This window comes from Lissotriton helveticus, chromosome 2_1 (genome assembly GCF_964261635.1).
Source record: "Lissotriton helveticus chromosome 2_1, aLisHel1.1, whole genome shotgun sequence".
In the NCBI taxonomy this organism is placed as follows: Eukaryota; Metazoa; Chordata; class Amphibia; order Caudata; family Salamandridae; genus Lissotriton; species Lissotriton helveticus.
In genome coordinates, this window is record NC_136059.1 from 3,533,141 (window position 1) to 3,559,156 (window position 26,016).

Genomic DNA, 26,016 nt, shown 5'->3' on the forward strand with positions numbered 1-26,016 from the left:
TCCAGATCGCTGAGAAGCTCCAGATCACTCCTTCTTATTCCTCTGAAAATGAAAAAGAAAACCACCCAATACCGATCGTTCTCGGACAACGCACCCAGGATATGGAACGCTCTCCCTGTAGTTCTCAGATGCACCCCCTCCTTCTCCTGTTTCAAAAGGGACCTGAAACTCCATCTCCTAAACAAATACTTTCATGACCAACATCAACTTACCTAGTCTACTATATCAGAATTGTCCCCTCTCTCCCCGGACTTTCAAGGATAGTGGGTGACCGGACTATGTCATTCTCACCTTTTCTTTTTATTGCTCTCTCCCCCTCCGCTGCACTGCATATTTATCTCCCATGCTGTATTTTTTCGTCTTCGGTTTGCTTTCTTACTGCCGGCCTACTATGTAATGTCCTTCTGCTGTTTACTGTGTTGTATATAAAGCGCTCTGATACCTACGAGTTAAGCTAGCGCTATATAAAACTTAAAAAAATAAAATAAGGTGGGAAGGGGGAGGTGCAGGACAGTGGGATGGAGAGAGGTGCAGGACAGTGGGGTGGAGAGAGGTGCAGGACAGTGGGGGGGAGAGATGCAGGACAGTGGGGTGGAGAGAGGTGCAGGACAGTGGGGTGGAGAGAGGTGCAGGACAGTGGTGGTGGAGAGGTGCAGGACAGTGGGGTGGATAGAGGTGCAGGACAGTGGGGTGGATAGAGGTGCAGGACAGTGGGGTGGATAGAGGTGCAGGACAGTGGGGTGGATAGAGGTGCAGGACAGTGGGGTGGATAGAGGTGCAGGACAGTGGGGGGGAGAGAGGGGCAGGACAGTGTTGGTGGAGAGGTGCAGGACAGTGGTGGTGGAGAGGTGCAGGACAGTGGTGGTGGAGAGGTGCAGGACAGTGGTGGTGGAGAGGTGCAGGACAGTGGTGGTGGAGAGGTGCAGGACAGTGGGGGGAGAGGTGCAGGACAGTGGGGGGAGAGGTGCAGGACAGTGGGGGGAGAGGTGCAGGACAGTGGGGGGGGGGGTGAGGACCCCGTCGCCAAAGTCTGTGAACGGTACAGGCCTCACGCTGCTCCTCCTCCTGTCTCGACTCTAACCCCTCCTGTTCCGTCAGCTACTTAGGGCTCAGCAGTTGAGCATGACATGAAGCGCTGCCCCAGCGGTGCCCTACCACCTCCTTATCTGAATCATCCGACGGCCAGCCTGAGGGTGACCTCTCCCTGCCGCAGGAGGAGGGGCACTGGTCCCTGCAACAGTCCAAAGGGTGCCACTGCCAGCCCTTCTGCCCCTGAAAGTGAAACCCCAGCTTGGATAACTGCAGCCTAGGGGACTGCCTGGCTGTACTGGAGCATTGGGTGTGGGTGGGGGCTGACAAGCCAAAGTATCTCAAAGCCTGGGAGTGCCCCCTGCTCAGACCCTACTCAGTGCCCGGACTTCAGAGGGTGAGGGTTTCAGGGGCTCTAGGGCATTCAGAGACATTTGGTTTTGGCTCTGAGCTCTACTCAGGGGTCTGCTGATAAGTTTGGGACAGTCGGAGGCCCCAGTGGTGAGGGTGTGGCCTGATCTGGTGAATTGATAGTGGTGGGAAAGAGGTACGTACCATTGGATAAATAGGTAGGGCAGGATTCATTCTGGCACAATGCTGGTGTCACACAAGTGAAACCTCAACAGGAAGCACTTACTGAAGTAAAGAAAGCAGATGCCTGAGTTCCCTGGGGTGGGCTGGCCTGGCTAACTCTGCTACGCTATGTGGGAGGCGGAGTAGTTTGCTGAACTCTGCGCTTCGAGCGGGGTAAACTTTCAACTCTGCCAGCTTTGCGCATTTCACCGCCCACACCCAGCTTTCATATTCTAGTACTTTCTCACCTTTAATAACTAGTAGGCTTTAGGTAGATCCAAATGCTCTTTTATTTGTGTTGGTACATTCAACTACCCATGTGCTATCTGAGATATTAATCAGGTTTTTATTTGGTGAGTATTCAGTTGCAGTCATGTTTGCACCGCACTGTAGTGGGCGGCACAATGGGTCTTGCAGAACTATAGTGACATTTAACTTGCAGGCCTGGGTACACCTGGTACCTTATTCATTAGACTTGTACGCAAGTTACGTATGCCAATTCGGGGTAAGCACATTTTAGCATGTTGAAAGAGGAAAACTGGCGCCCTATTACTGGTTAGCCAGAGAAAAATGCACCGAGTGGGGCTGCCAGTGCTAGAGGCACTCCTTTTTTCATGACGTCGAAGCACCAGAGGAATAAAAGTATTTCCGTATTCATCCTTAAATAAATGTCAATAAATAAAAAAATATTGCATTTCTATCTTAGGGACCTGCATTGGCTCAGGGTTGAAAACCGGATTCGTTTCAAAACCCTGAACTACCTATTTAAAATCAAAGCTGGCACTGCTCCCAAATACCTTCAGGACCTTGCCAAGCCCTACCTCCCCAATCGCAGTCTTCGTTCATGCACAGCAGCGAACTTTGCGGTACCGAGTTTCAAACGGGCCAGAATGGGCGGGAGATCCTTTTCCTATTTGGGCCCAACCTTGTGGAATACATTGCCTATTCATATACGCAAGGAGGAAAGCTATATGAAATTTAGAAAAAGCGTAAAAACCTGGTTGTTCGACAAATAAGTGCTTTGATTGTTCTCTTTCCAGTTGTGTTTTGCTGGTCCGGTGCCGGGAAACCCTTTGTGGGTAGCTGTGCGCCTTACAAGTGTTATAAAGTAAATAAATAAATAAAATATGTATTCAAACCGCGTGATAACCTTTGACTACTTTTTGTTTTAATTGACTTTTGGTGTTTTACTTTATCCTAGCTGAATGTACGAAGTAGTGTAAGAACGGGTTTACACGGACATTATGCATTGTAATAACACGCGCTTTTGCAGTGTGCGATGTTACGTACTTGGCAATAGGAAACACTGCATTGGCGTTGCAACTCCGGGCGTTGTGAAAATTGCCGCTGTTTGTGAAGTATTACACGCGTGGTAAAAGCACGCGTTGGAATCGTGTGCGTTGTGCGAACATACATCCCCATAGTATATGTCCTTGCATTAGTGTAAATTTACGACTTTCATGAATTCACAAGAATTTACAGAGGTAGGCCTGGAAATCTTACTCCAAAAAATGTTTGTGAACTGCATTTTAGCTTGGGCAAATATGCATGAGTGGATCTGCTCTTGTGAAAATCTGCTGAGCATTTGCAAGTTCACTTCCCTCCAACCCCTTTATTCCCACTCTTGAAGTTTCACTTCTGCAGTTAATTTTCAACCTTTTTCAGTGTAGAACAAGATTAGAGAAAGAGCCGGTGAAAACGCTTGAACATGCAGGGTTGCAGGTTTGCACAGACTCAAAAGGGCACTCCAACCCTGGAAGTATCTCTTCCCACTATGTCCAGCCCCAAAGGTACCAAAATCAGGGAATTCCTGCCATAATTTGTCACCTCTGGGCATCTCATGAATGGGACAAGTGGATTTTTTACGGGACAAATAGATTTACCAAGCATCCTGTACTATGGACAATTGGCTCTTTTTATTAAATTCCACACCCCTGCTATAGTTTCTGGAAAAACAGACAATACCAATCACAAGGCTTGCTCAGCTGTTCTACCTCCACTCATCCCCCCCCTCTTCCCGTGTCCAATAGGTCCTCCGGGAAACCAGCAACATGCCTCCTAAGTTTGTTAAAATGAGGATCACCGACGTAGGTCATAGCTGGGGCCTGAGATGGCTGTGACACCGAGACTATCTAATAGTTCTGAGCTCCTCCCTCCCTGCTTGCTCCTCTTAATACTGTACTGTGAGAGGTGTGGCGCAGCAGCCAGGGTGGCTGACTCCGGAACGCGGGGCTTACCGTTCGATCGCCGGCCTCCACTCAGCACCATGTGACGCTGGGCAATAGCTCACTCAATCTCCCGGACGGCCCCCAGTGCCTTGAGACGCTTAGTGCTGAGTAGTTTGTGCTTTAGAAATACCAATTTAGCTTTTACTGTAGCCCAATTGTTAGACCTAGCATTTTTTGCAAGTTTATCCCTAAACTTTTTGCCTCCTATTTTTCTGACCCTGTTTTTGTTATGCTGGGACTCTGGGCACTTTATCACTGCTGACCAATGCTAACGTCTATATCCTCTTTAAAATTGTGATTCTGATTGGTTATCTATGATTGGCATATTTTATTTACTGGTAAATCCCTAGTAAAGTTCACAATGTGTGCCAGGGCCTGTAAATCAAATGCTACTAGTGGGCTTGCGTATTAAATGGGGGGTTACGTCCATACAGGTGGCCTGGTGGGACGTGCCAAAGTTGAAAGAAAAGAAGGATACCTGGCTACCACTTTTAACATGCTGCTGTTTATTTCTGCAGGCTAAGGGTCAAATATGATAGTCTTTGGTCCTTGCTTAATCATTTAGCCTTAGTTAACATATTTAGAGAACACTTTTTGAGAACATTTTAATCATGTCAGAGAAATTAAGAAATACACATTTCAATACAAAATGAAAACACAACTACATACAGATTGTGAAAGCAAATATACTTTAAGCAAACACTTGTGCAAAACACCAAACTTAACTGTGAAAACATCAATTTCAATACATCACAAACATATACCAAAAGATTATGTGAGAAATTACACCAGCACTTTTTTTAGCGCACTAAAATAGACAGTGAGCACTCTTACATAGCCTTGTATTTAGTTTGTTTTGGAGAGGTGCTCTCCGTGGGGGAATTTTTTTAAAATAATGTCTGTGGCATTTTATGCATAGTCCCTCTCCAGATTATACGTTCAATTAAATTAAACACCCTTATAGATTCTAGTAAATGCAGACGCGTTTCCAACCCCCGTTGTACTTGAGGGATTTTCGTCAGGACTGAGGCACGTTGTAATCTGAAGTATAAAATACCGGCTTTCTAATTATGTGGTGACGTATCTTCTCAACGGCGGTTAAAAATCGTTTTGAATCTGAATGATTTTTTTGCAGAAATCGGAGTCTGTTAAAGTTGAGCAGGGAACGTGTGTGAGCACCTTATACAATGATGAGCTGGATTAAGCATGAATTACCATTGTTCAAATGTATTATATCTAGTTTGTTTCCTACTCCAAGAGCATGGAAAAGCAGTAGCGAGCACGAACAGTGTTTGCAATCCGCAGCAGGTTAAAGCCTCGATTTACATTGTTTGTATTGTGTTGAATTCTGACTTAAACAGCAGATTGAAGCAGACAAGGACCCATTCAGCGTATGTGATGGAGTCGCTGCCACAGAGAAAGTGTGGCATTGAAATTCAAAAGTGCTGCAAACCGGAGAAACTGAAACAAAGGAAGGAGACGTTCGTGTGAGCCTGCCACAGAGGAGCGACTACATCACATACTCTGAATGGGTCTGTGTCTGCTACAATCTGCTGTTGATATAATACATTTGAACAATGGTAATTCATGCTTAATCCAGCTCATCATTGTATAAGGGCGCTCACACACGCTCCCTGCTCAACTTTAACAGACTCAGATTTCAGCAAAAAGAGACTCAGCGCTATTTTTAACACGATTGTGAAGATACGTCCCCACATCATTAGAAAGCCGGTATTTTATACTTCAGTTTACACCATGCATCAGCCCTGATGAAAATCCCTCAAGTACAGCGGGGATTGGAAACGTGTCTGCATTTCCTAGTATCCATGAGGGTGTTTAATTTAATTGAACGCAGATTCTAGCGAGGGACTATGCATAAAAATTAATCCCCACCGACATTATTCCCCACAAGCATTATTTCACCCCCCCCCCCCCCCCCCCCCCCCCCCCAGGAGAGCACCTCTCCAAAACAAACAAAATCAAGGCTATGTAAGAGTGCTCACTGTCCATTTTACTGCACTAAAAACGTGCTGGTGTAATTGCTCACATAATCTTTTGGTATATGTTTGTAATGTTTGAAATTGATGTTTTCACAGTTAAGTTTGGTGTTTTGCAGAAGTGTTTGCTTAACGTACATTTGTTTTCACATTCTGTATGTAATTGTGTTTTCATTTTGTACCGAAATGTGTATCTCTTAATTTAAATGTTCTCAAAGTGTTCTCTAAATATGTTAACTAAGGCTAAATTAAATGCATTGGCCATTAGCCTGCTGAAATTAACAGCAGCATGTTAAAAGTGGTAGCCAGGTATCCTTGTTGTCTTTAAACTAGTGGGCATGCAGCACTGGTGTGCCCCCCCTCCCCCATTGAGTAGCCCTGTAAATGTGTTTCAGACCTTACACTGCAGAGTTTGCACGCAGCTTTAACTGCCATGTCTACCTGGCAAGTGCACCAATTTGCCATGCCCTAACCTTCCCTTAAATGTAAGACACCCCTAAGGTAGTCCCAAGGTACTCCCATGGGTAGGTAGCAGTGTATATGAAATATACGACTTGTACTGGTGTGTGTTACTTCTCCTAATAGTGAAATACTTTGCATTTCATTTTTCACTGTTGAAAGGCTGTCTGCCCCATAGGTTAACGTGGGAGCTGCTGGTAAAAATTTTACAAGTGTAACTTCCCATTGGGATCAGATAGAGTAATAGAGTTTAGGTTCTATGAACTCAGAATTTATTAACACACCTTTTAGTAAGGGTGGTTTTTAACTGTGTGTTTGAAAATGCCAATTTTTGAAAGTGGACATTTTCTTTCTTTACCATTCTGTGTGCCTCTGCCTGTTTGTGTATTCACCGTCTGTTGGAGTGACGGGAGCTGGGGATGTGCATTCACTCTAGACAGTCACAAGGGGGTGTGGAGGTGTCCTTCCTACCTGGTTGACTCATAGCCAGGCTTTCTGCATTTAAAGTGGTGGTAGGAGTATTTTTACTGGGACCTGAATAGGCTCGCTCTCCTTTACATAACGCTGTTTCCCCCTCCTGCGGTTAAGCTGCACAGGGGAGGACAGAACTGGTTTGGACTGAGCTCAGAGACCCTTGCCACAAAAAGAACAAAGAGAAAATGAGGTATAAGTAATGGACCTAAAACCCCAGAACTTTAGATCACTTCTGGAATCAAGAGGGACCTCTGCCAAGGAAGAAGAGCTGTGAGGTGTACTGCCCCTTTGCTGTGTGTTGCTTTGCTGGGTTGGCCTGCAGTTGCTGCTTCTCCCAAGGAGAGGACAAAGACTGGACTTTGTTGTGAAACCTGCTTGAGAAGGATCTCTAAGGGCTTGTGTGTGCTTGCCTCCTATTCTGAAGTCGCAGGGACACAAAGCCTTCACCAACCGCTTCCTTGAACTCCACTGCTGGGAGTTCTGACCTGCTATGAGAGCCTGAAAATCAATAATTCTCTGTTAGCAGCAGTTTAGTTCAACGCAGCACAGCTGTGCGGGAGAAAGTTTTAACGCACTGTCTCGTGCGGCCAAAGAAATCGACGGATCACCTGCCCGCGGCTTGAAGAATCAATGCATGCCAAGTCCCGTCCACCAATCTCTGAAGTCTGAGATCACCGCACCGACTACAACGCAGGCCCTGCTGCGACTAAAAGAATCGACACACGTGGAACTGTAGCTAAAGAAATCGACGAAGTGCCTGTTTGACCATCGCCGCATCCACCTCCAGCGCATCCAGATTTCCACGTATCGCATTTGTGTGCCAGGTCAACGCTGGGGCTGCAGTAAGAAATTGACGCTTCACCTCCCTGCACAGTAAGAAACTGACGCATCACCTCCCCTGCTTGGCAGTAAGGAACTGATGCATAACCTTCCCTGCTTGGCAGTAAGGAACGTACGCATCCCCTCCCCTGCTTAGCAGTAAGGAACTGACGCATCACCTCTTATGGAGCAAGGAACAGACGCATCACATCCCTGGAGCAAGGAACTGACGCATCACCTCCCCTGGAGCAAGGAACTGACGCATCACCTCCCCTGGAGCAAGGAACTGACGCATCACCTCCCCTGGAGCAAGGAACTGACGCATCACCTCCCCTGGAGCAAGGAACTGACGCATCACCTCCCCTGGAGCAAGGAACTGACGCATCACCTCCCCTGGAGCAAGGAACTGACGCATCACCTCCCCTGGAGCAAGGAACTGACGCATCACCTCCCCTGGAGCAAGGAACTGACGCATCACCTCCCCTGGAGCAGGGAACTGACGCATCACCTCCCCTGGAGCAAGGAACTGACGCATCACCTCCCCTGGAGCAGGGAACTGACGCATCACCTCCCCTGGAGCAAGGAACTGACGCATCACCTCCCCTGGAGCAGGGAACTGACGCATCGCCTCCCCTGGAGCAAGGGGCCGACGCATCGCCTCCCCTGGAGCAAGGAACTGATGCATCACCTCCCCTGGAGCAAGGAACCGACGCATCACCTCCCCTGGAGCAAGGGACCGACGCATCACCTCCCCTGGAGCAAGGAACTGACGCATCACCTCCCCTGGAGCAAGGAACAGACGCATCACCTCCCCTGGAGCAAGGAACAGACGCATCACCTCCCCTGGAGCAAGGAACAGACGCATCACCTCCCCTGGAGCAAGGAACAGACGCATCACCTCCCCTGGAGCAAGGAACTGACGCATCACCTCCCCTGGAGCAAGGAACTGACGCATCACCTCCCCTGGAGCAAGGAACTGAAGCATCACCTCCCCTGGAGCAAGGAACCGACGCATCACCTCCCCTGGAGCAAGGAACTGAAGCATCACCTCCCCTGGAGCAGGGAACTGACGCATCACCTCCCCTGGAGCAAGGAACTGACGCATCGCCTCCCCTGGAGCAGGGAACTGACGCATCGCCTCCCCTGGAGCAAGGGGCCGACGCATCGCCTCCCCTGGAGCAAGGAACTGATGCATCACCTCCCCTGGAGCAAGGAACTGATGCATCACCTCCCCTGGAGCAAGGAACTGATGCATCACCTCCCCTGGAGCAAGGAACTGACGCATCACCTCCCCTGGAGCAAGGAACTGACGCATCACCTCCCCTGGAGCAGGGAACTGACGCATCACCTCCCCTGGAGCAAGGAACTGACGCATCACCTCCCCTGGAGCAGGGAACTGACGCATCGCCTCCCCTGGAGCAAGGGGCCGACGCATCGCCTCCCCTGGAGCAAGGGGCCGACGCATCACCTCCCCTGGAGCAAGGAACCGACGCATCACCTCCCCTGGAGCAAGGGACCGACGCATCACCTCCCCTGGAGCAAGGGACCGACGCATCACCTCCCCTGGAGCAAGGAACAGACGCATCACCTCCCCTGGAGCAAGGAACAGACGCATCACCTCCCCTGGAGCAAGGAACAGACGCATCACCTCCCATGGAGCAAGGAACAGACGCATCACCTCCCCCGGAGCAAGGAACTGACTCATCACTTTCTGCAGCTGTTTTTGCTTGTGGTTTTGATGCATCCCATGAACTTAGTGCTAAGACTGATTCATCTATAATTTCCTATGAATAGAACTGTGTTTACCTTCTAAAAATCATGTTTTGATATCTGTATGTTGGATTTTTTGTCGATTTTGTAGTCTTGTTTGGTTTAGATAAATCTACTTTATTTACTGGTGTGGTGTCCATTTGTGGTCTTTTCAACGTCACTGTGGGTTATATACAAATGCTTTACACATTCCCTCTGTAGTTTAGCCTGACTGCTGTGTGTCAAGCTACCAGAGGGTGCGCACAGGCAAACTTAGGTGTGTACTATACTCATCTCGACTAGAAGAAAGGGTCCTAACTTAGACAAGGTGCCTACCTCTGCCAACTAGGGACCCCCAGTGCTAACACCGATGTTCCATCCCTAAAGTGCAGTGAATCTGAATCATGCTTTGGTTTTCACAGGTGGATGCTAAAGAAGGGACCCCGTCAGCATACCAGAGGCTCCTGAGGGGCAGGGATCATGCCGGCTGCGGAGGTATGAGGAGTCGAGCGGGGCTTTGCTTCTCCCAGGTGACACGATGTCAAAGTACTGACAGTGCTCCGATACTGGCGGCTCTGGGAAGTGTGGAGTCGAGCAGGCGTGCTGCTGGGAGATCCGCTGTTGGAAGAGAGTGTCCCCCTTCATTGCCTCAGGCCAGCAGAGCGCTATTGGACAGCCAGCATTATTGCACAGGTGAGCATGGCCGTGGGAACGAGAAGAGCCTGCAGGTATCGCTGTGGGTGCAGGTGGGGTTCTGAGCAGGCGAGAGAGGGCAGTCTGCAGGAATCACTGTATGCAGAGGGACTCTGGGGCTCTGAGCAGGCGAAAGAGGGCAGGGTGCAGGTATCACTGTATGCAGAGGGACTCTGGGGCTCTGAGCAGGCGCGAGAGGGCAGGGTGCAGGTATCACTGTATGCAGAGGGACTCTGGGACTCTGAGCAGGCGAGAGAGGGCAGTCTGCAGGTATCGCTGTATGCAGAGGGGCTCTGAGCAGACGAGAGAGGGCAGTCTGCAGGTATCACTGTATGCAGAGGGGCTCTGAGCAGACGAGAGAGGGCAGTCTGCAGGTATCGCTGTATGCAGAGGGACTCTGGGGCTCTGAGCAGGCGCGAGAGGGCAGGGTGCAGGTATCACTGTATGCAGAGGGACTCTGGGACTCTGAGCAGGCGAGAGAGGGCAGTCTGCAGGTATCGCTGTATGCAGAGGGGCTCTGAGCAGACGAGAGAGGGCAGTCTGCAGGTATCGCTGTGGGTGCAGGTGGGGATCTGAGCAGGCGAGAGAGGGCAGCCTGCAGGTATCACTGTATGCAGAGGGACTCTGGGGCTCTGAGCAGGCGCGAGAGGGCAGGGTGCAGGTATCACTGTATGCAGAGGGACTCTGGGGCTCTGAGCAGGCGCGAGAGGGCAGGGTGCAGGTATCACTGTATGCAGAGGGACTCTGGGACTCTGAGCAGGCGAGAGAGGGCAGTCTGCAGGTATCGCTGTATGCAGAGGGGCTCTGAGCAGGCGAGAGAGGTCAGTCTGCAGGTATCACTGTATGCAGAGGGGCTCTGAGCAGGCGAGAGAGGGCAGTCTGCAGGTATCACTGTATGCAGAGGGGCTCTGAGCAGGCGAGACAGGGCAGTCTGCAGGTATCACTGTATGCAGAGGGGCTCTGGGGCTCTGAGCAGGCGAGAGAGGGCAGTCTGCAGGTATCACTGTATGCAGAGGGGCTCTGAGCAGGCGAGACAGGGCAGTCTGCAGGTATCACTGTATGCAGAGGGGCTCTGAGCAGACGAGAGAGGGCAGTCTGCAGGTATCACTGTATGCATAGGGGCTCTGGGGCTCTGAGCAGGCGGGAGAGGGCAGTCTGCAGGTATCACTGTATGCATAGGGGCTCTGGGGCTCTGAGCAGGCGGGAGAGGGCAGTCTGCAGGAATCACTGTATGCAGAGGGGCTCTGAGCAGATGAGAGAGGGCAGTCTGCAGGTATCGCTGTATGCAGAGGGGCTCTGAGCAGACGAGAGAGGGCAGTCTGCAGGTATCGCTGTATGCAGAGGGGCTCTGAGCAGACGAGAGAGGGCAGTCTGCAGGTATCACTGTATGCAGAGGGACTCTGGGGCTTTGAGCAGGCGGGAGAGGGCAGTCTGCAGGTATCACTGTATGCAGAGGGGCTCTGAGCAGGCGAGAGAGGGCAGTCTGCAGGTATCACTGTATGCAGAGGGGCTCTGGGGCTCTGAGCAGGCGAGAGAGGGCAGTCTGCAGGTATCACTGTATGCAGAGGGGCTCTGGGGCTCTGAGCAGACGAGAGAGGGCAGTCTGCAGGTATCACTGTATGCAGGGGGGCTCTAAGCAGGCGAGAGAGGGCAGTCTGCTGGTATCACTGTATGCAGAGGGGCTCTGAGCAGGCGAGAGAGGGCAGTCTGCAGGTATCACTGTATGTAGAGGGGCTCTGAGCAGACGATAGAGGGCAGTCTGCAGGTATCACTGTGGGTGCAGGAGGGGCTCTGAGCAGGCGAGAGAGGGCAGTCTGCAGGTATCACTGTATGCAGAGGGGCTCTGGGGCTCTGAGCAGGCGAGAGAGGGCAGTCTGCAGGTATCACTGTATGCAGAGGGGCTCTGAGCAGACGAGAGAGGGCAGTCTGCAGGTATCGCTGTATGCAGAGGGGCTCTGAGCAGACGAGAGAGGGCAGTCTGCAGGTATCACTGTATGTAGAGGGGCTCTGAGCAGACGAGAGAGGGCAGTCTGCAGGTATCACTGTGGGTGCAGGAGGGGCTCTGAGCAGGCGAGAGAGGGCAGCCTGCAGGTATCGCTGTATGCAGAGGGGCTCTGAGCAGACGAGAGAGGGCAGTCTGCAGGTATCACTGTATGTAGAGGGGCTCTGAGCAGACGAGAGAGGGCAGTCTGCAGGTATCACTGTGGGTGCAGGAGGGGCTCTGAGCAGGCGAGAGAGGGCAGTCTGCAGGTATCACTGTATGCAGAGGGGCTCTGGGGCTCTGAGCAGGAGAGAGAGGGCAGTCTGCAGGTATCACTGTATGCAGCGGGGCTCTGAGCAGACGAGAGAGGGCAGTCTGCAGGTATCACTGTATGCAGAGGGACTCTGGGGCTCTGAGCAGGCGAGAGAGGGCAGTCTGCAGGTATCACTGTATGCAGAGGGGCTGGCGGCTGTGGGGAAGGGGGGTGTGAGCATCAGTCTGCGGCGTTTGATGCTCTGGAATGCTTGGTGCTGAGCTTGGAAGCAGAGAACGCTGCAGGACTGTGTTACATTGAAGACAATGAATCCGTTATGGCGCATGTGTGGTGGTGGTGGGACTGTAATTTTAAGACTAGAGTACTAGGGTCCTAACCATTCTATCCACACGATGCTCCTGATCCTGACACCCTGTGTGGCCCACTTGCTGACTCTCTATGGATGCCACCCATCAGGCATTTGTGCCTCGTTGTGTGCCCTGCTCAGATGCACCAGAGGAAGCTGATGAAATCATCTGGTGGTGGCACCCTGACACTGCGAGGGGATGGAGCGGCTGATCCCCAATGAGCGCCGCAACACAGCAGGCGTCATTTGCCCAATATTTGGATGGAATTGCTATCCGCCATGTTTGTTGTGCTCCACACGGGCAGACTCCAAAAGTGGACAGGTGAGACTGTGAAAGGACGCCCCACGATACACAGCCTGAGGCCTGATGAAGTTTACTACAGATGACCAGCGAGGGGTGCAGCTGGAGCAGCAGACATGTTTTCTGGATTGGGCAAATAAATGGTAAATTAACACTTTCCCTGATGAATATTAATGGGTTTGAAGTATGCTTGAGCAGAACTGGGGACATTTAGAGAAGTGCTCTAGCTTGAGGACTAAGCCTTATTGATCCAGTAATGGCCCACATGGTGGAGACACTTTACGCCCCCCAGACGGAAGGCTGCCCACCCTAGAGTGAAACGGTCTGGTAAGACGCACAAGTATTCACTGAACATGGGAAGACAAGGCAGTGGCAAAGCCAAGACAGAACCGCTTGTAGAGAAAGGAAAAATGTGGTGGTGTCTGCAAACCGTGGCTTGACTGATTCTGAACATCGTTTGAAGAGCCTCTGGTTGGCCCAGGAGACGTGCAGCAGGCCAACCGAAATATAGTTATTCTTTGCCTTAATGAATGAAGGTCGCAGAAACGCCCAGTATAGATTTACAACTTAAGACCATTCTAAATCACAGCTTCATCGTAGGTCTGGTTCTGTCTCAAAAGAGGAGGAGCAGGTGCAGGGGCTTGATGGATTCCCGTCCAGTTGCTGTTTTGTGAAACTTTGTGCTTTGGCTGCAAGAAGAAGGTCTGGGCATTCACAATAGATCGCGATGTGGGGGTGGGGGTGTAAGAGTGGGGGACCTATTGGAAGATATCTTTAAATATCCTACCCTCATTGCAAAGTGATTGTTTCTACGTGTGACTCAACCCGCTAACTAAGTTGTTTTTGAAGGGTTCAGTCCCTGGAGTCATGTAGACAGGGAAGCAAGGCAACAGTAGCCTAGATTGAGCATCCCACCCCCACCTCCTTTGCGCCCTCCACGAGTATCTAATCATGCAGTTCACCTATTGGGCACTTCCCAAAAATAATGGCGTACAGCAGATAACACAGTTCAGCAGTGCCTTCGACGTGTAGAAACAAGATGCCAAGGAATTTGTTAGTGTGTGATGCACCTGCTAGCAGCTGTGAGTGGAGGTTTCAATACTATTAATTCTTGGTCACCCTAAGCAAGCTGGGAAAGCTTGCCTCAGGTGACCCCAAATTAACCAGGGAGCAGAGCAGCTTTTGAACCACGCAGTGGCAGTGCACTCGAGGATGGCCGCGAGCTCCAGAGCCCCATATGCAGGATGACCTTCTCCAAAATGTTTCTCCCATCCGTGAAGAGCATTGGAGGGTGTAAGACCCTGGCTTCACCCAATGGTATTGCACTGAGTGAAGCAGTGACAGAGCGTGCATGGATTACCAGGACATATGTGATCCGTAATCCGCTCAAGGCTGAAGTGACAGTCCTGTTGTGCAAGACCCATCTAGAACAATTGACTGAATGTAGTAGTGTAAGTCTGCCTATGTGTTCACCACCTTAAAGCTCAAGGCCTCCCGCGTAGCGTCAGACGCGAGGCCCACCCTTCAAAGTGGCCCGTCGCCCTCGCAGTCTCAAGCCCCTATGATGCATATAGTGACTGCATCGTTCTATCAGATATGGAAGCATCCAGGTCCATGTTCTATCGACAGTCTATCGAAGTGGGCGGACCTCAGTTCAGGGCACTGCTAACGGAGCGAGTGGGTCAAACCTAGATTGTCTCGGATAGCTTAAACAAACCATCATATAGAAAACCTTTGTAGACGTGTGCAGTGCCATCCCTTTCTCAGCTGCAAGAGGTGTAAGAATTTTATACCACCAGTTGGCAGTCGTCTTGCCAGCTTTGTCTTGTGACGCCTCCTGTAAGGCTTTGAAGCTGCTAAGGCTCCTTGTATCATTGGTTGATACAATTCTGCAACCCGGGGTCCAGTTTCACTCCCTAACTGTGCGAGGTCATGTATTCTCTTGCAGTTTGGGGTGAGCGAGGGTTCAAACACATCCTGTGCTCACTGTTCGAGTGAGAGTTAAGAGATACCCGTTTTGTTATGCACAAGACGCCCTGTGTTGGGAAGAGCTCTGATGGAAAAGATTCCATATTCATTCCTATATTGACGAGACGCCCTGTGTTGGGATTAGTGTGGGTTGGAAGAGGTCCTTGGCCTACTTCTTGAATGAGGATTGAAAGAGAGCCATTTTGAGTTTGATTTCTTGAATTCATCAATTCCATCTTGCTTTCAATATGTATTGTTTATTATTTTTATATAAACTAAATATAACTGGTATTTTCTGTTTCACATATTTATTTTCCTTTTAGACAGGTATGGGGATTGAGCTGAAGGGGCTGAACGTTTGCAGTTAGGACCGAGGTGGTTGATTGGGTTCAGAAGGGGCAGTTTCTGCAGTCTCTGGCTGTAGTTATTAGTGTCATTGGGGCGCTGTTTGGGGAGTGTTTGGCTGTAGTTATTATTGGTGTCAGTGGGGCACTGATTTTGCAATCTTTGGCTGTTGCTATTAATGGTGTCAATGGGCTGTTTGTGGAGTGTTTGGCTGTTAATGGTGTCAATGGGCTGTTTTGGAGTGTTTGGTTGTTAATGGTGTCAATGGGCTGTTTGTGGAGTGTTTGGTTGTTGTTAATGGTGTCAGTGGGCTGTTTGTGGAGTGTTTGGTTGTTAATGGTGTCAATGGGCTGTTTTGGAGTGTTTGGTTGTTAATGGTGTCAATGGGCTGTTTGTGGAGTGTTTGGTTGTTGTTAATGGTGTCAATGGGCTGTTTGTGGAGTGTTTGGTTGTTAATGGTGTCAATGGGCTGTTTGTAAAGTGTTTGGTTGTTGTGAATGGTGTCAATGGGCTGTTTGTGGAGTGTTTGGCTGTTAATGGTGTCAATGGGCTGTTTTGGAGTGTTTGGTTGTTAATGGTGTCAATGGGCTGTTTGTGGAGTGTTTGGTTGTTAATGGTGTCAATGGGCTGTTTGTAAAGTGTTTGGTTGTTGTTAACGGTGTCAGTGGGCTGTTTGTGGAGTGTTTGGTTGTTAATGGTGTCAATGGGCTGTTTGTGGAGTGTTTGGTTGTTAATGGTGTCAATGGGCTGTTTGTAAAGTGTTTGGTTGTTGTTAATGGTGTCAATGGGCTGTTTTGGAGTGTTTGGTTGTTAATGGTGTCAATGGGCTGTTTGTGGAGTGTTTGGTTGTTAATGGTGTCAATGGGCTGTTTGTAAAGTGTTTGGTTGTTGTTAATGGTGTCAATGGGCTGTTTGTGGAGTGTTTGGTTGTTGTTATTAATGGTGTCAATGGGCTGTTTGTAAAGTGTTTGGTTGTTGTTAATGGTGTCAATGGGCTGTTTGTGGAGTGTTTGCTTGTTAATGGTGTCAATGGGCTGTTTGTAAAGTGTTTGGTTGTTGTTAATGGTGTGAATGGGCTGTTTGTGGAGTGTTTGGCTGTTGTAAATGGTGTCAATGGGCTGTTTGTGGAGTGTTTGGCTGTTAATGGTGTCAATGGGCTGTTTGTGGAGTGTTTGGTTGTTGTTATTAATGGTGTCAATGGGCTGTTTGTGGAGTATTTGGTTGTTGTCAATGGGCTGTTCGTGGAGTGTTTGGCTGTTAATTGTGTCAATGGGCTGTTTGTGGAGTGTTTGGTTGTTAAAAGCGTCAATGGGCTGTTTGTGGAGTGTTTGGCTGTTAATGGTGTCGACGATCTGTTTGTGGAGTGTTTGGCTGTTAATGGTGTAAATGGGCTGTTTGTTGAGTGTTTGGCTGTTAATGGTGTCAATGGGCTGTTTGTGGAGTGTTTGGTTGTTAAATATGTCAATGGGCTGTTTGTGGTTGTTTGGCAGTTAATGGTGTCAGTAGGCTGTTTCTGGAGTGTTTGGTTGTTGTTGTTAATGGTGTCAATGAGCTGTTTGTGAAGTGTTTGGCTGTTAATGAGGTCAATGGGCTGTTTGGAGTATTTGGTTGTTGTTAATGGTGTCAATGGGCTGTTTCTGGAGTGTTTGGCTGTTAATGGTGTCAATGGGCTGTTTGTGGAGTGTTTGGTTGTTGTTAATGGTGTTAGTGGGCTGTTTGTGGAGTTTTGGTTGTTGTTATTAATGGTTGTTCGTGGAGTGTTTGGTTGTTAATGGTGTCAATGGGCTGTTTGTTGAGTCTGTGGCTGTTAATAGTGTCAATGGGCTGTTTGCGGATTGTTTGGCTGTTAATGTTTATGTTTATGTTTATTAAAACTTTTATAGCGCGCTCAATTACCACGGGGTATCCTGGCGCGGTGAGTGATTGGACAGCAAGAGTGAGGGATCCGGGCCTGAACAAGCTGTTAGAGGGGGGCATTGAACAGATGAGTCTTAAGTTCCTTCTTAAAAACAGTGATGGTCGGCGCAGCTCTAAGGAACAGGGGGAGAGCATTCCAAGCAGAGGCTGCCCTAACTGAAATAGATTGTCCTCCCAACCGAGCATATTTAAATTTGGGAGTGACCAGTAGGCATTGATTGGCCGATCGAAGGACACGGTTGGGAGTATAAAATGAGAACCGTTTCTGCAGATACGACGGTCCCTGACCATGGACTGCTCTAAATGCCAACACAAGAATTTTAAACAAGATTCGATGCGGTACAGGTAGCCAGTGCAAGCTTCGTAGATGACTCCGCACACTCGACCTCCTAGGGAGAGAGAAGAGCAAGCGTACTGCAGCGTTTTGAATCACCTGTAACCGATGAACCAAATACGCGGGTAGACCACAGAATAAGGCATTAGCATAATCGAGCCGAGATAAAATCAGGGCTCGAAGAACAGCCTCCTTGGCTACCCTGGGCAAAAGAGGGAAGAATTTCCTCAGGGCTCGCAGAGTGCCAAAGCAGGTACCGGTCAGTTTTTTTATGTGATCAGCAAACTTCAAATCTTGACTGAACCAGACCCCCAAGTTCTTAGCTGGGCCTCCCGTCGCACTGGGACAGGGCAGGTCCGGGGGCCAAATCTGATCCGTGAAGTTGTCAGGGAAGGCGCCGAAGAATAAAATCTCGGACTTATCTTCGTTGCACTTAAGTTGAACTTGTGCAAGCCACCTGAATACTTCCGACAGACAATGTTGGACTGCTGATGGGTCAGACGCACCCTTAGGCCAGGTGAATAACAGCTGAGTATCGTCAGCGTAAGCTGTTATCTTGGCTCCCAGCTGTTCCGCCAGATATAGTAGGGGGGTCATATAAACGTTAAACAATAAAGGGCTTAATGTAGAACCCTGCGGAACTCCAGTTGACAGTCTCTTCGAGGCCGAAGAGTAAGGGGGCATCCAGACCTGCTGAGTTCTATCGCTCAAAAACGATGACAGCCAGTCAAGGGCCAGCCCAGAGATGCCAACGGCTCGCAATCTAGCGATAAGTAGGGCATGAGGCACCGTGTCGAAGGCGGCAGAGAGGTCCAATAAAATCAGGACCGCTCTGCCACCCCCGTCCAAGCACTCTCGAACTGCCTCCGAGACCTCAACTAATGCTGTCTCGGTACTATAGGTCGCTCTTAACCCTGACTGGGCAGGATGTAATGCGTGGGAGGACTCAATGAAGCCATCCAACTGTTTAAAAGCCACCTTCTCACACACCTTCGCCAAAGCTGGCAACAGTGATATGGGCCGATAGCTCGATGGCATCGCTGGATCTAAACCTGCCTTTTTTAACAAAGGGAGCAGCTTTGCCTCCTTCCAACTTCTCGGAATCGAGGCCTTGGAAAGGGAGAGGTTAACAATATGTGTCACCTCTTGACTAATAGTATCCACTATCCCTCTCAAGACCCTGGCTGGGCAGGGGTCTGCGGGCGATCCGGACTTTAACGCTGCCAGGATTTGCCGTATATCCGATTCCGCAACCGGGAGGAAGGCAACAAACTGATCCTTTGAGCATTGTCTATCCGATACTAAAAGGGCAGGTGGGGTGGTAAAGGACTTTTGAGCCACTTCTAAGTCCAATTGAATTTTTGTAATCTTATCAGTGAAGTAACAAGACAGTTCTTCACACCATTGAGCGGAAGAAGGGAGCCTGGGTTGGGCAGCACATGGAGATAGAAAATTTTGGACGATTGAGAAGATCTCTTTGCTGTTGTTTTCCGCCTTCTCGATTCTGTCCGAATAGTAGCTGCTTTTAGCTACCTTAATCGCAGCGTAATAATCCTTTTGGGCTGCACGTAATGATTTCTTTTCGGCTGGTAGATAAGCATGTCTCCAGGCTCGCTCTAGTTTCTTGCAAACCAGCTTCTGTTCACGTAAAGCATGCGTGAACCATGGTTGAGAGGGTCTCGATCTCATCCGACGAACACCCCCTGCATTAGTGGAGGTAGCGACACCGTTCGCTATCCAAGAATTAAATGCGTCAACCGTCGCTTCCAACTCCATCTTTGGAGTCGGACGGGTGTCGGTAAGGGACTCAGATAGGGACATCAAATTAATCCGTGGGCGATGTACCAAAGAGGGAATTCTCCTCGAATCCTCACTAATCTGCCAAGCAAACTTAATCAAGTAGTGGTCGGACCACGACATAGGCATCGGGGGGGACAAGCTGATGTCAAAATTGGAACATATTAAATCAAGAACATGACCTCCCACATGGGTGGGGGCATCAACCCATTGAGAAAGATGAGCCATGCTAAAAGTCTCACTGAGACGGGTAGCCTCAGTAGAATTCTCAGAATCCACATGAATGTTAAAATCCCCCAGCAATAGAAAATGAGGAAATCGTAAAGCTCTTGGCACGATGACCTCCTCTAGAGATCCAATAAAGTTTCCAACATAGCCTGGCGGTCGGTACACAAGCGTACCACCTAAGGTGAAATGCGGACTGAGCTCCAAACAAAAATGGAGACGTTCAGCCTCTTTGATTTTATCCAGGTGTTCGCAGGTGAGGGTCCAGTGATCCCGATAGATCACGGCAAGCCCACCCCCTCTTCCCACATCTGCACCACGATCTGCTCTACAAATTCTGAAACCACGAGGGATAGCTAACTCAACTACCGGAGAGCAGGAGTCAGTCATCCAGGTCTCAGTGACAAAGAGTAGATCAAAGTTATTATCGGCTAATAGGTCAAAGACCTCAGCCGTGTGGCACACCAGGGATCTGGCATTTATCAAGCCCGCCTGAATATTCTTGATAACGTTACCGGATTGGGTAGGCGGAGGAATAGGGCTATTGAGTTGATAATTACAGGAGGGGCATGATCGGAACCGACTATCAGTGATCGCCCAGGAATGCGCCGCCTCACAAGAGGGGACCTTTAGGGCCCTAAGGTCAGCCGAAGTATACCGAAGTGCTGCAGAGGAGACCAAAGTGGCAGAAAAACGGCCAGGAGTCGTGGCCCTGTGCCCGGCCAGAGCCCGGACGGGCACAGACTGGCCCTCCTTTGGCGCTCCTTCGGCGCGTAGACGGCGCGCCCGCTGCGCGCGTCCGCTGCGCGCACAACACATTATGACGTTTAATAAGGGCGGGCGAGCAAAAGGCTAGAGCGTCAACCCCGGTGCAATGCGGCCCCGCCTCACATCCGGTGACCGCTGGGGCCGAACGCTAACACAACGCTAAGGGCACATCCCTGCAATCCTAACCCTGTAAGTAGCGTCAATACTCCCACAAAGTCAGCGCTATAATTTAAAAAAGTTAAACTGAGCAAATTAAGAAAAGCGGCAAGGTAATGTTTTAAAAGCTGAATCAGCGCGATGAGCGCAGTTACAAGAGGACAAGAGGCAGGATCATGCACTCGTGGGTCCAATACTCACAAACAATGGTGTCAATGGGCTGTTTGTGGAGTGTTTGGTTGTTATTAATGTTGTCAATGGTCTGTTCGTGGAGTGTTTGGTTGTTATTAATGGTGTCGATGGGCTGTTTGTCGAGTATTTGGTTGTTATTAATGGTGTCAATGGGCTGTTTGCGGATTGTTTGGTTGTTAATGTTGTCAATGGTCTGTTCGTGGAGTGTTTGGTTGTTGTTATTAATGGTGTTAATGTGCTGTTTGTGGAGTCTTTGGCTGTTGTTAATGGTGTCAAGGGGCTTTTTGTGGATTGTTTGGCTGTTGTTAATGGTGTCAAGGGGCTGTTTGTGGATTGTTTGGCTGTTGTTAATGGTGTCAATGGGCTGTTTGTGGAGTGTTTGGTTGTTGTTAATGGCGTCAATGGGCTGTTTGTGGAGTGCGATAGTCCAGGCTGCAGTTATTGATAGTGGTTGAGGGTGCACAGCTAGGATTCACGTATGTTTGTCATTGCAGGTTCATGTAACTTTGGACTCTGCTATCTCTTCTCTGCCACAACATCGAACCTTTGAAAGAAAATCGAAAGCGGCCCTGTAAGAAAATAATGAACCTGGACGTAGCTTTCAAGCTGATGGTTAAAGGTTAGTGTGATTATTTCTAACGTATGTGAGTTGTGTTTGGGTGGGCAGCGTTGTGGTCGTGGAGGAACGGGTTGGCAGTGCTGGTGTTTGCATAGATCTGTGCATTTTGTAAATTCAACCAAGTGCCTCCCCAACAGCTGTGCTTAGAATCTTTCTGGTTCACTACAGAATTATTGACAGCGGGCGGCCATAGGTAACCCCCTCCCGAAGCAGGGACGCAAGTCTGAGCAGTGGAAACCTAGAGTTGCTGGTAGATAAGACCCTTCTCCCTGGGCTCCCCATGTCTGTCTGTGTTCCCTGCGTCTGTCACGTCAGGACTCCCTCTCTCTGGATCTATTGTGCCTCCAATGGCTATTGAGTCTGTCCACTCTCCCACGTCTGCCTCCTCTCCCTGGGACTGTTTCATCTCTCCCTCCACTTTTACTGGGCCTGTCGCATCTCTCCCCCCTCTACCTGGGGCAGTCACATCTCTTCCCCCCCCTCTCCCAGGGCCTGTCCCCTCTCTCCTCCTCTCCCAGGGCCTGTCACATCTCTTCATCCTCTCCCAGGGCCTGTCACATCTCTCCCTCCTCTCCCAGGGCCGGTCACATCTCTCCCTCCTCTCCCAGGGCCTGTCCCCTCTCTCCTCCTCTCCCAGGGCCTGTCACATCTCTTCATCCTCTCCCAGGCCCTGTCACATCTCTCCACCTCTCCCAGGGCCGGTCACATCTCTCCCTCCTCTCCCAGGGCCTGTCCCCTCTCTCCTCCTCTCCCAGGGCCGGTCACATCTCTCCCTCCTCTCCCAGGGCCTGTCCCCTCTCTCCTCCTCTCCCAGGGCCTGTCACATCTCTTCATCCTCTCCCAGGGCCTGTCACATCTCTTCAACCTCTCCCAGGGCCTGTCACATCTCTTCAACCTCTCCCAGGGCCTGTCGCATCTCTCCACCTCTCCCAGGGCCTGTCGCATCTCTCTCTCCTCTTCCGGGGCCTGTCACATCTCTCCCTCCTCTCCCAGGGCCTGTCACATCTCTCCCTCCTCTCCCTGGGCCGGTCACATCTCTCCCTGCGCTCCCAGGGCCTGTCCCTTCTCTCCCTGCGCTCCCAGGGCCTGTCACATCTCTCCCTCCTCTCCCAGGGCCTGTCATATCTCTCCAGTAGGGAAGTCTAATACTCGAGGCTTCTTCTGTTCCAGTCCTTGCAGAAGCTGTGACCCAACGCGACATATTACACAGCTCTTGGTGACCTGTGCTGGTTAGTTTTTAGGGCAAGCCTGGGTAGAACATGTGCTACTCTGTGAGGCATGCTGTATTCAGGTGTAGACTTCATGCTCCGCCCATAATTTTCATTAGCTTGTGTCATTGTCCTTTATAAACTGTGGCTTTTCATTGGTCTATAGGCTAGTTATTCCCTCCTTAGTACTGCCTTGTCTCATCTTGTAACCTCCCAATGTGCTCTCTACTAAGACTTTATTATTATTATTATTATTTTTTAATAGCACACCACAGTGGCGGCCGCACCTTTGTTTTTATTTGCCCCGCAGAACGCAACCGCATGTTTTTTCCCTTTTGTTTTTAGAAGCGCTTTCATGTAAATAAAATCCACGTCCCTTTCTTCAGACGAGCCCCGTCTAAAGAAAGGTCGGCGGCAGCTGTTAAAGTAAAAGAGCGGTATGGGGCGCTTTTACAAAAAAAGCATTTGTTTGTCAACTTAATAAAGTAATGCTTTTTTATGTAAAAACGCCCCATACTGTGCTTTTACTTTAATGGCGGACGCCAACCATTCTTTAGACCCGGATAGTCTTAATAAAGGGGTTGTGACCTCTATTAACGTGAATGGGCGCTTTTACCCAAAAAGTATTTGCAATGTAATGGGTCTCACATTTGCGAGAGTTTTTTAGCGATTGTCATTTAGAATGCCAATAGCTCAAACTCTCGTAGTTGCGAGACCTGTTGCATTGCAAATGCTTGTATATCCTGAAGCCGAGTCTGACTTTTACCAACAGCAAATGATTAAGAACAGTTCAAATCGACTCGGAGTGAAAACTAGGGGGCGCCGCCACTGATGGGCAGATTTACTCCAGAGCTTCTTGTTCGCTGCTGGCACCAGATGAAAGCTCTTTAATCAATCCTGGCCCTATGGCCATTGTTCGGCTGTAGTCAAGTCAAGTCAAGTCAGAATTTATATAGCGCACTACATACCCAGAGGGTCTCAAGGCGCTTGAGGAAGGGGGGGAGGTTTACTTATCGAATATCCAGGTTTTAAGCTGTTTTCTGAAGGCTAGGTGGTTTTGAGTAAGGCGGAGGTGGATGGGAAGGGAATTCCAGGTTTTGGCCGCTAAGTAGGAGAAGGATCTTCCCCCCCATGGTGGCTTTGTGGATGCGCGGAACAGCGGCGAGGGCTTGGTTGGACGAGCGCAGCTGGCGGGTGGGGGTGTAAAAGGAAAGGCGCGTGTTGAGACAATCAGGTCCAAGTTCGTATAGGGCTTTGTGTGCGTGGGTGAGGAGACGGAACGTTATTCTCTTGTTGACGGGGAGCCAGTGGAGGTCTTTCAGGTGAACGGAAATGTGGTCTGTGCGGGGGATGTCTAGTATGAGTCTGGCTGAGGCATTTTGGATGCGTTGGAGTTTTTTCTGCAGTTTTGCGGTGGTACCGGCGTAAAGGGTGTTTCCGTAGTCAAGACGGCTTGTAACCAGTGCGTGGGTGACCGTTTTTCTTGTTTCGGTGGGGATCCAGCGAAATGTTTTTTTGAGCATGCGTAGGATGTTGAAGAATGATGATGAGACGGCGTTGACTTGTCTGGTCATCGAGAGTGAGGAGTCCGGGATGATGCCCAGGTTCCGTGCGTGGTCCGTCGGTATGGGGGCTTTTCCTAGGGACGTTGGCCACCAAGAGTCGTCCCAGGTGGAAGGGGATGCACCTAAGATGAGGACTTCCGTTTTGTCCGAGTTCAGTCTCAGACGGCTGTGCTTCATCCACTCGGCTACTTCTTTCATCCCTTCATGTAGGTTGGTTTTGGCGGTGGTTGGGTCTTTGGTGAGTGAGAGGATCAGCTGAGTGTCATCAGCGTAGGAGATGATGTTGAGGTTGTGTTGACGTGCGATGGTTGCGAGGGGGCTCATGTAGACGTTGAAGAGGGTGGGACTGAGTGATGATCCTTGCGGGACGCCGCAGATGACTTCGATGGCCTCTGACTTAAAAGGGGGGAGGCGGACTCTCTGAGTTCTTCCAGCGAGGAACGAGATGATCCAGTCCAATGCTTTTCCTTGAATTCCGATGTTTCTGAGGCGTTGTATCAGGGTGCTATGGCAGACTGTGTCGAAGGCTGCGGAGATGTCCAGGAGGATGAGGGCGACTGTGTCTCCGTTGTCCAGTAGTGTTCGAATGTCGTCTGTTGCTGCGATGAGGGCGGTCTCGGTGCTGTGTTTGGCTCGGAAGCCAGACTGTGAGGAGTCGAGTGATTTGTTGGTTTCGAGGAAGGCGGCGAGCTGATTGTTGATGGCTTTCTCAATGACTTTGGCAGGGAATGGGAGGAGCGAGATGGGGCGGTAGTTTTTGAGTTCAGTGGGGTCAGCTGTGGGTTTCTTCAGAAGGGCGCTGAGTTCGGCGTGTTTCCAGCTTTCTGGGAATGTGGCGGAGTTGAGGGAGCAGTTGATGACGTCTCGGAGATGGGGTGCGATAATGGAGTCTGCTTTGTTGAAGATGTGATGGGGGCATGCGTCTGTAGGGGATCCTGAGTGGATGGAGTTCATCAGGCGAATGGTGTCTTCTGTGGTGATTGGGTTCCAGTCGAAAAGGTTATTCGGAGGAGGTACAGGTTCGGAGGTGAGTGGGGTGGACTGGTTTACGGGTTGGTTGTCAAAGCTGTTATGAATGTCGGCGATTTTGTCATGGAAGAATGAGGCGAGGGAGTCGCAGAGGACTTGAGAGGGGGTGATGTCGTTTGAGCTGGCGGTGGGGTTGGTGAATTCTTTGATGATGTTGAAAAGTTCCTTGCTGTTGTGGGCGTTGTTGTCTAGTCGGTCTTTGAGTGCTGATTTCTTGGCTGTCCGGATTAGTTGGTGGTGTTTGCGGGTGGCGTTTTTGAAGGCGGCTAGGGTGATAGTGTTTGGGTCTTTTTTCCAAGTTTTCTCAAGGGAACGACAGAGTTTCTTGGATTTCTTAAGGTCATCGTTGAACCAGGGGGCGTTCTTGCTTCCTTGCTTGATTTGATGTTTTTTCAGGGGTGCTAGTTTGTCGGCGGTTTGGGTTAACCATTGTGTGAGGTTGATGGCGGCTTGGTTAGGGTTCGTTGAATAGGCAGGGTTTTTTTGAAGAAGCGATGTGGAGATCTGGTCGCTGGTGATTTTGTTCCAATTTCTTCGCAGAGTTGGTTGAGGGAGGTTGTGGATCGTGGTCTTATTGTAAATGAAGTGGATGCAACTGTGGTCCGTCCAGTGGAGGGTGTGGTGTGAGTGAAGTAGATATGCTTGCTGGAAGAGAAGATCGGGTCGAGTGTGTGTCCTGCATAGTGTGTGGGGGTGTTAACAAGTTGTTTGAGTCCGAGATTGTCGAGATTGTCCAGAAGGGTGGTGGTGTTACTGTCGTTGCTCTTTTCCAGATGGAAATTGAGGTCTCCCAGTAGAATGTATTCTTCCGAGGGGAGGGCGTGTGGGGTGATGAAGTCAGTGATGTCTTCGCTGAATTTTGTACGGGGTCCTGGTGGCCTGTAGAGGAGGGTGCCTCGGAGTGTGGTCTTGGGGTCGGTGTGGATCTGGAAGTGAAGGTGTTCGGCGATAGCGAGATTGTCTTCAGAGC

At 50.0% G+C, this 26,016-nt stretch overlaps 1 protein-coding gene across 5 annotated transcripts in view; it reads left to right on the forward strand.

Annotated features, from left to right (window-relative positions):
• LOC144817653 (uncharacterized) overlaps nucleotides 1–26,016 on the forward strand; it is a 435,131-nt gene that overhangs the window by 12,232 nt on the left and 396,883 nt on the right. For 4 of the 5 annotated variants that reach the window (XM_078674375.1, XM_078674373.1, XM_078674378.1 and 1 more), the window contains exons 2-3: nucleotides 9,751–10,021; nucleotides 21,120–21,244. Coding sequence is in view for 2 of the 5 variants with exons in the window: in XM_078674373.1 (XP_078530499.1) it covers nucleotides 21,208–21,244 (37 nt within the window). In the remaining 3 variants the exon portion in view is untranslated. Of the gene's footprint in view, nucleotides 1–9,750; nucleotides 10,022–21,119; nucleotides 21,245–26,016 lie in introns of those variants that run through there. The other variant, XM_078674377.1, reaches the window with a different exon arrangement.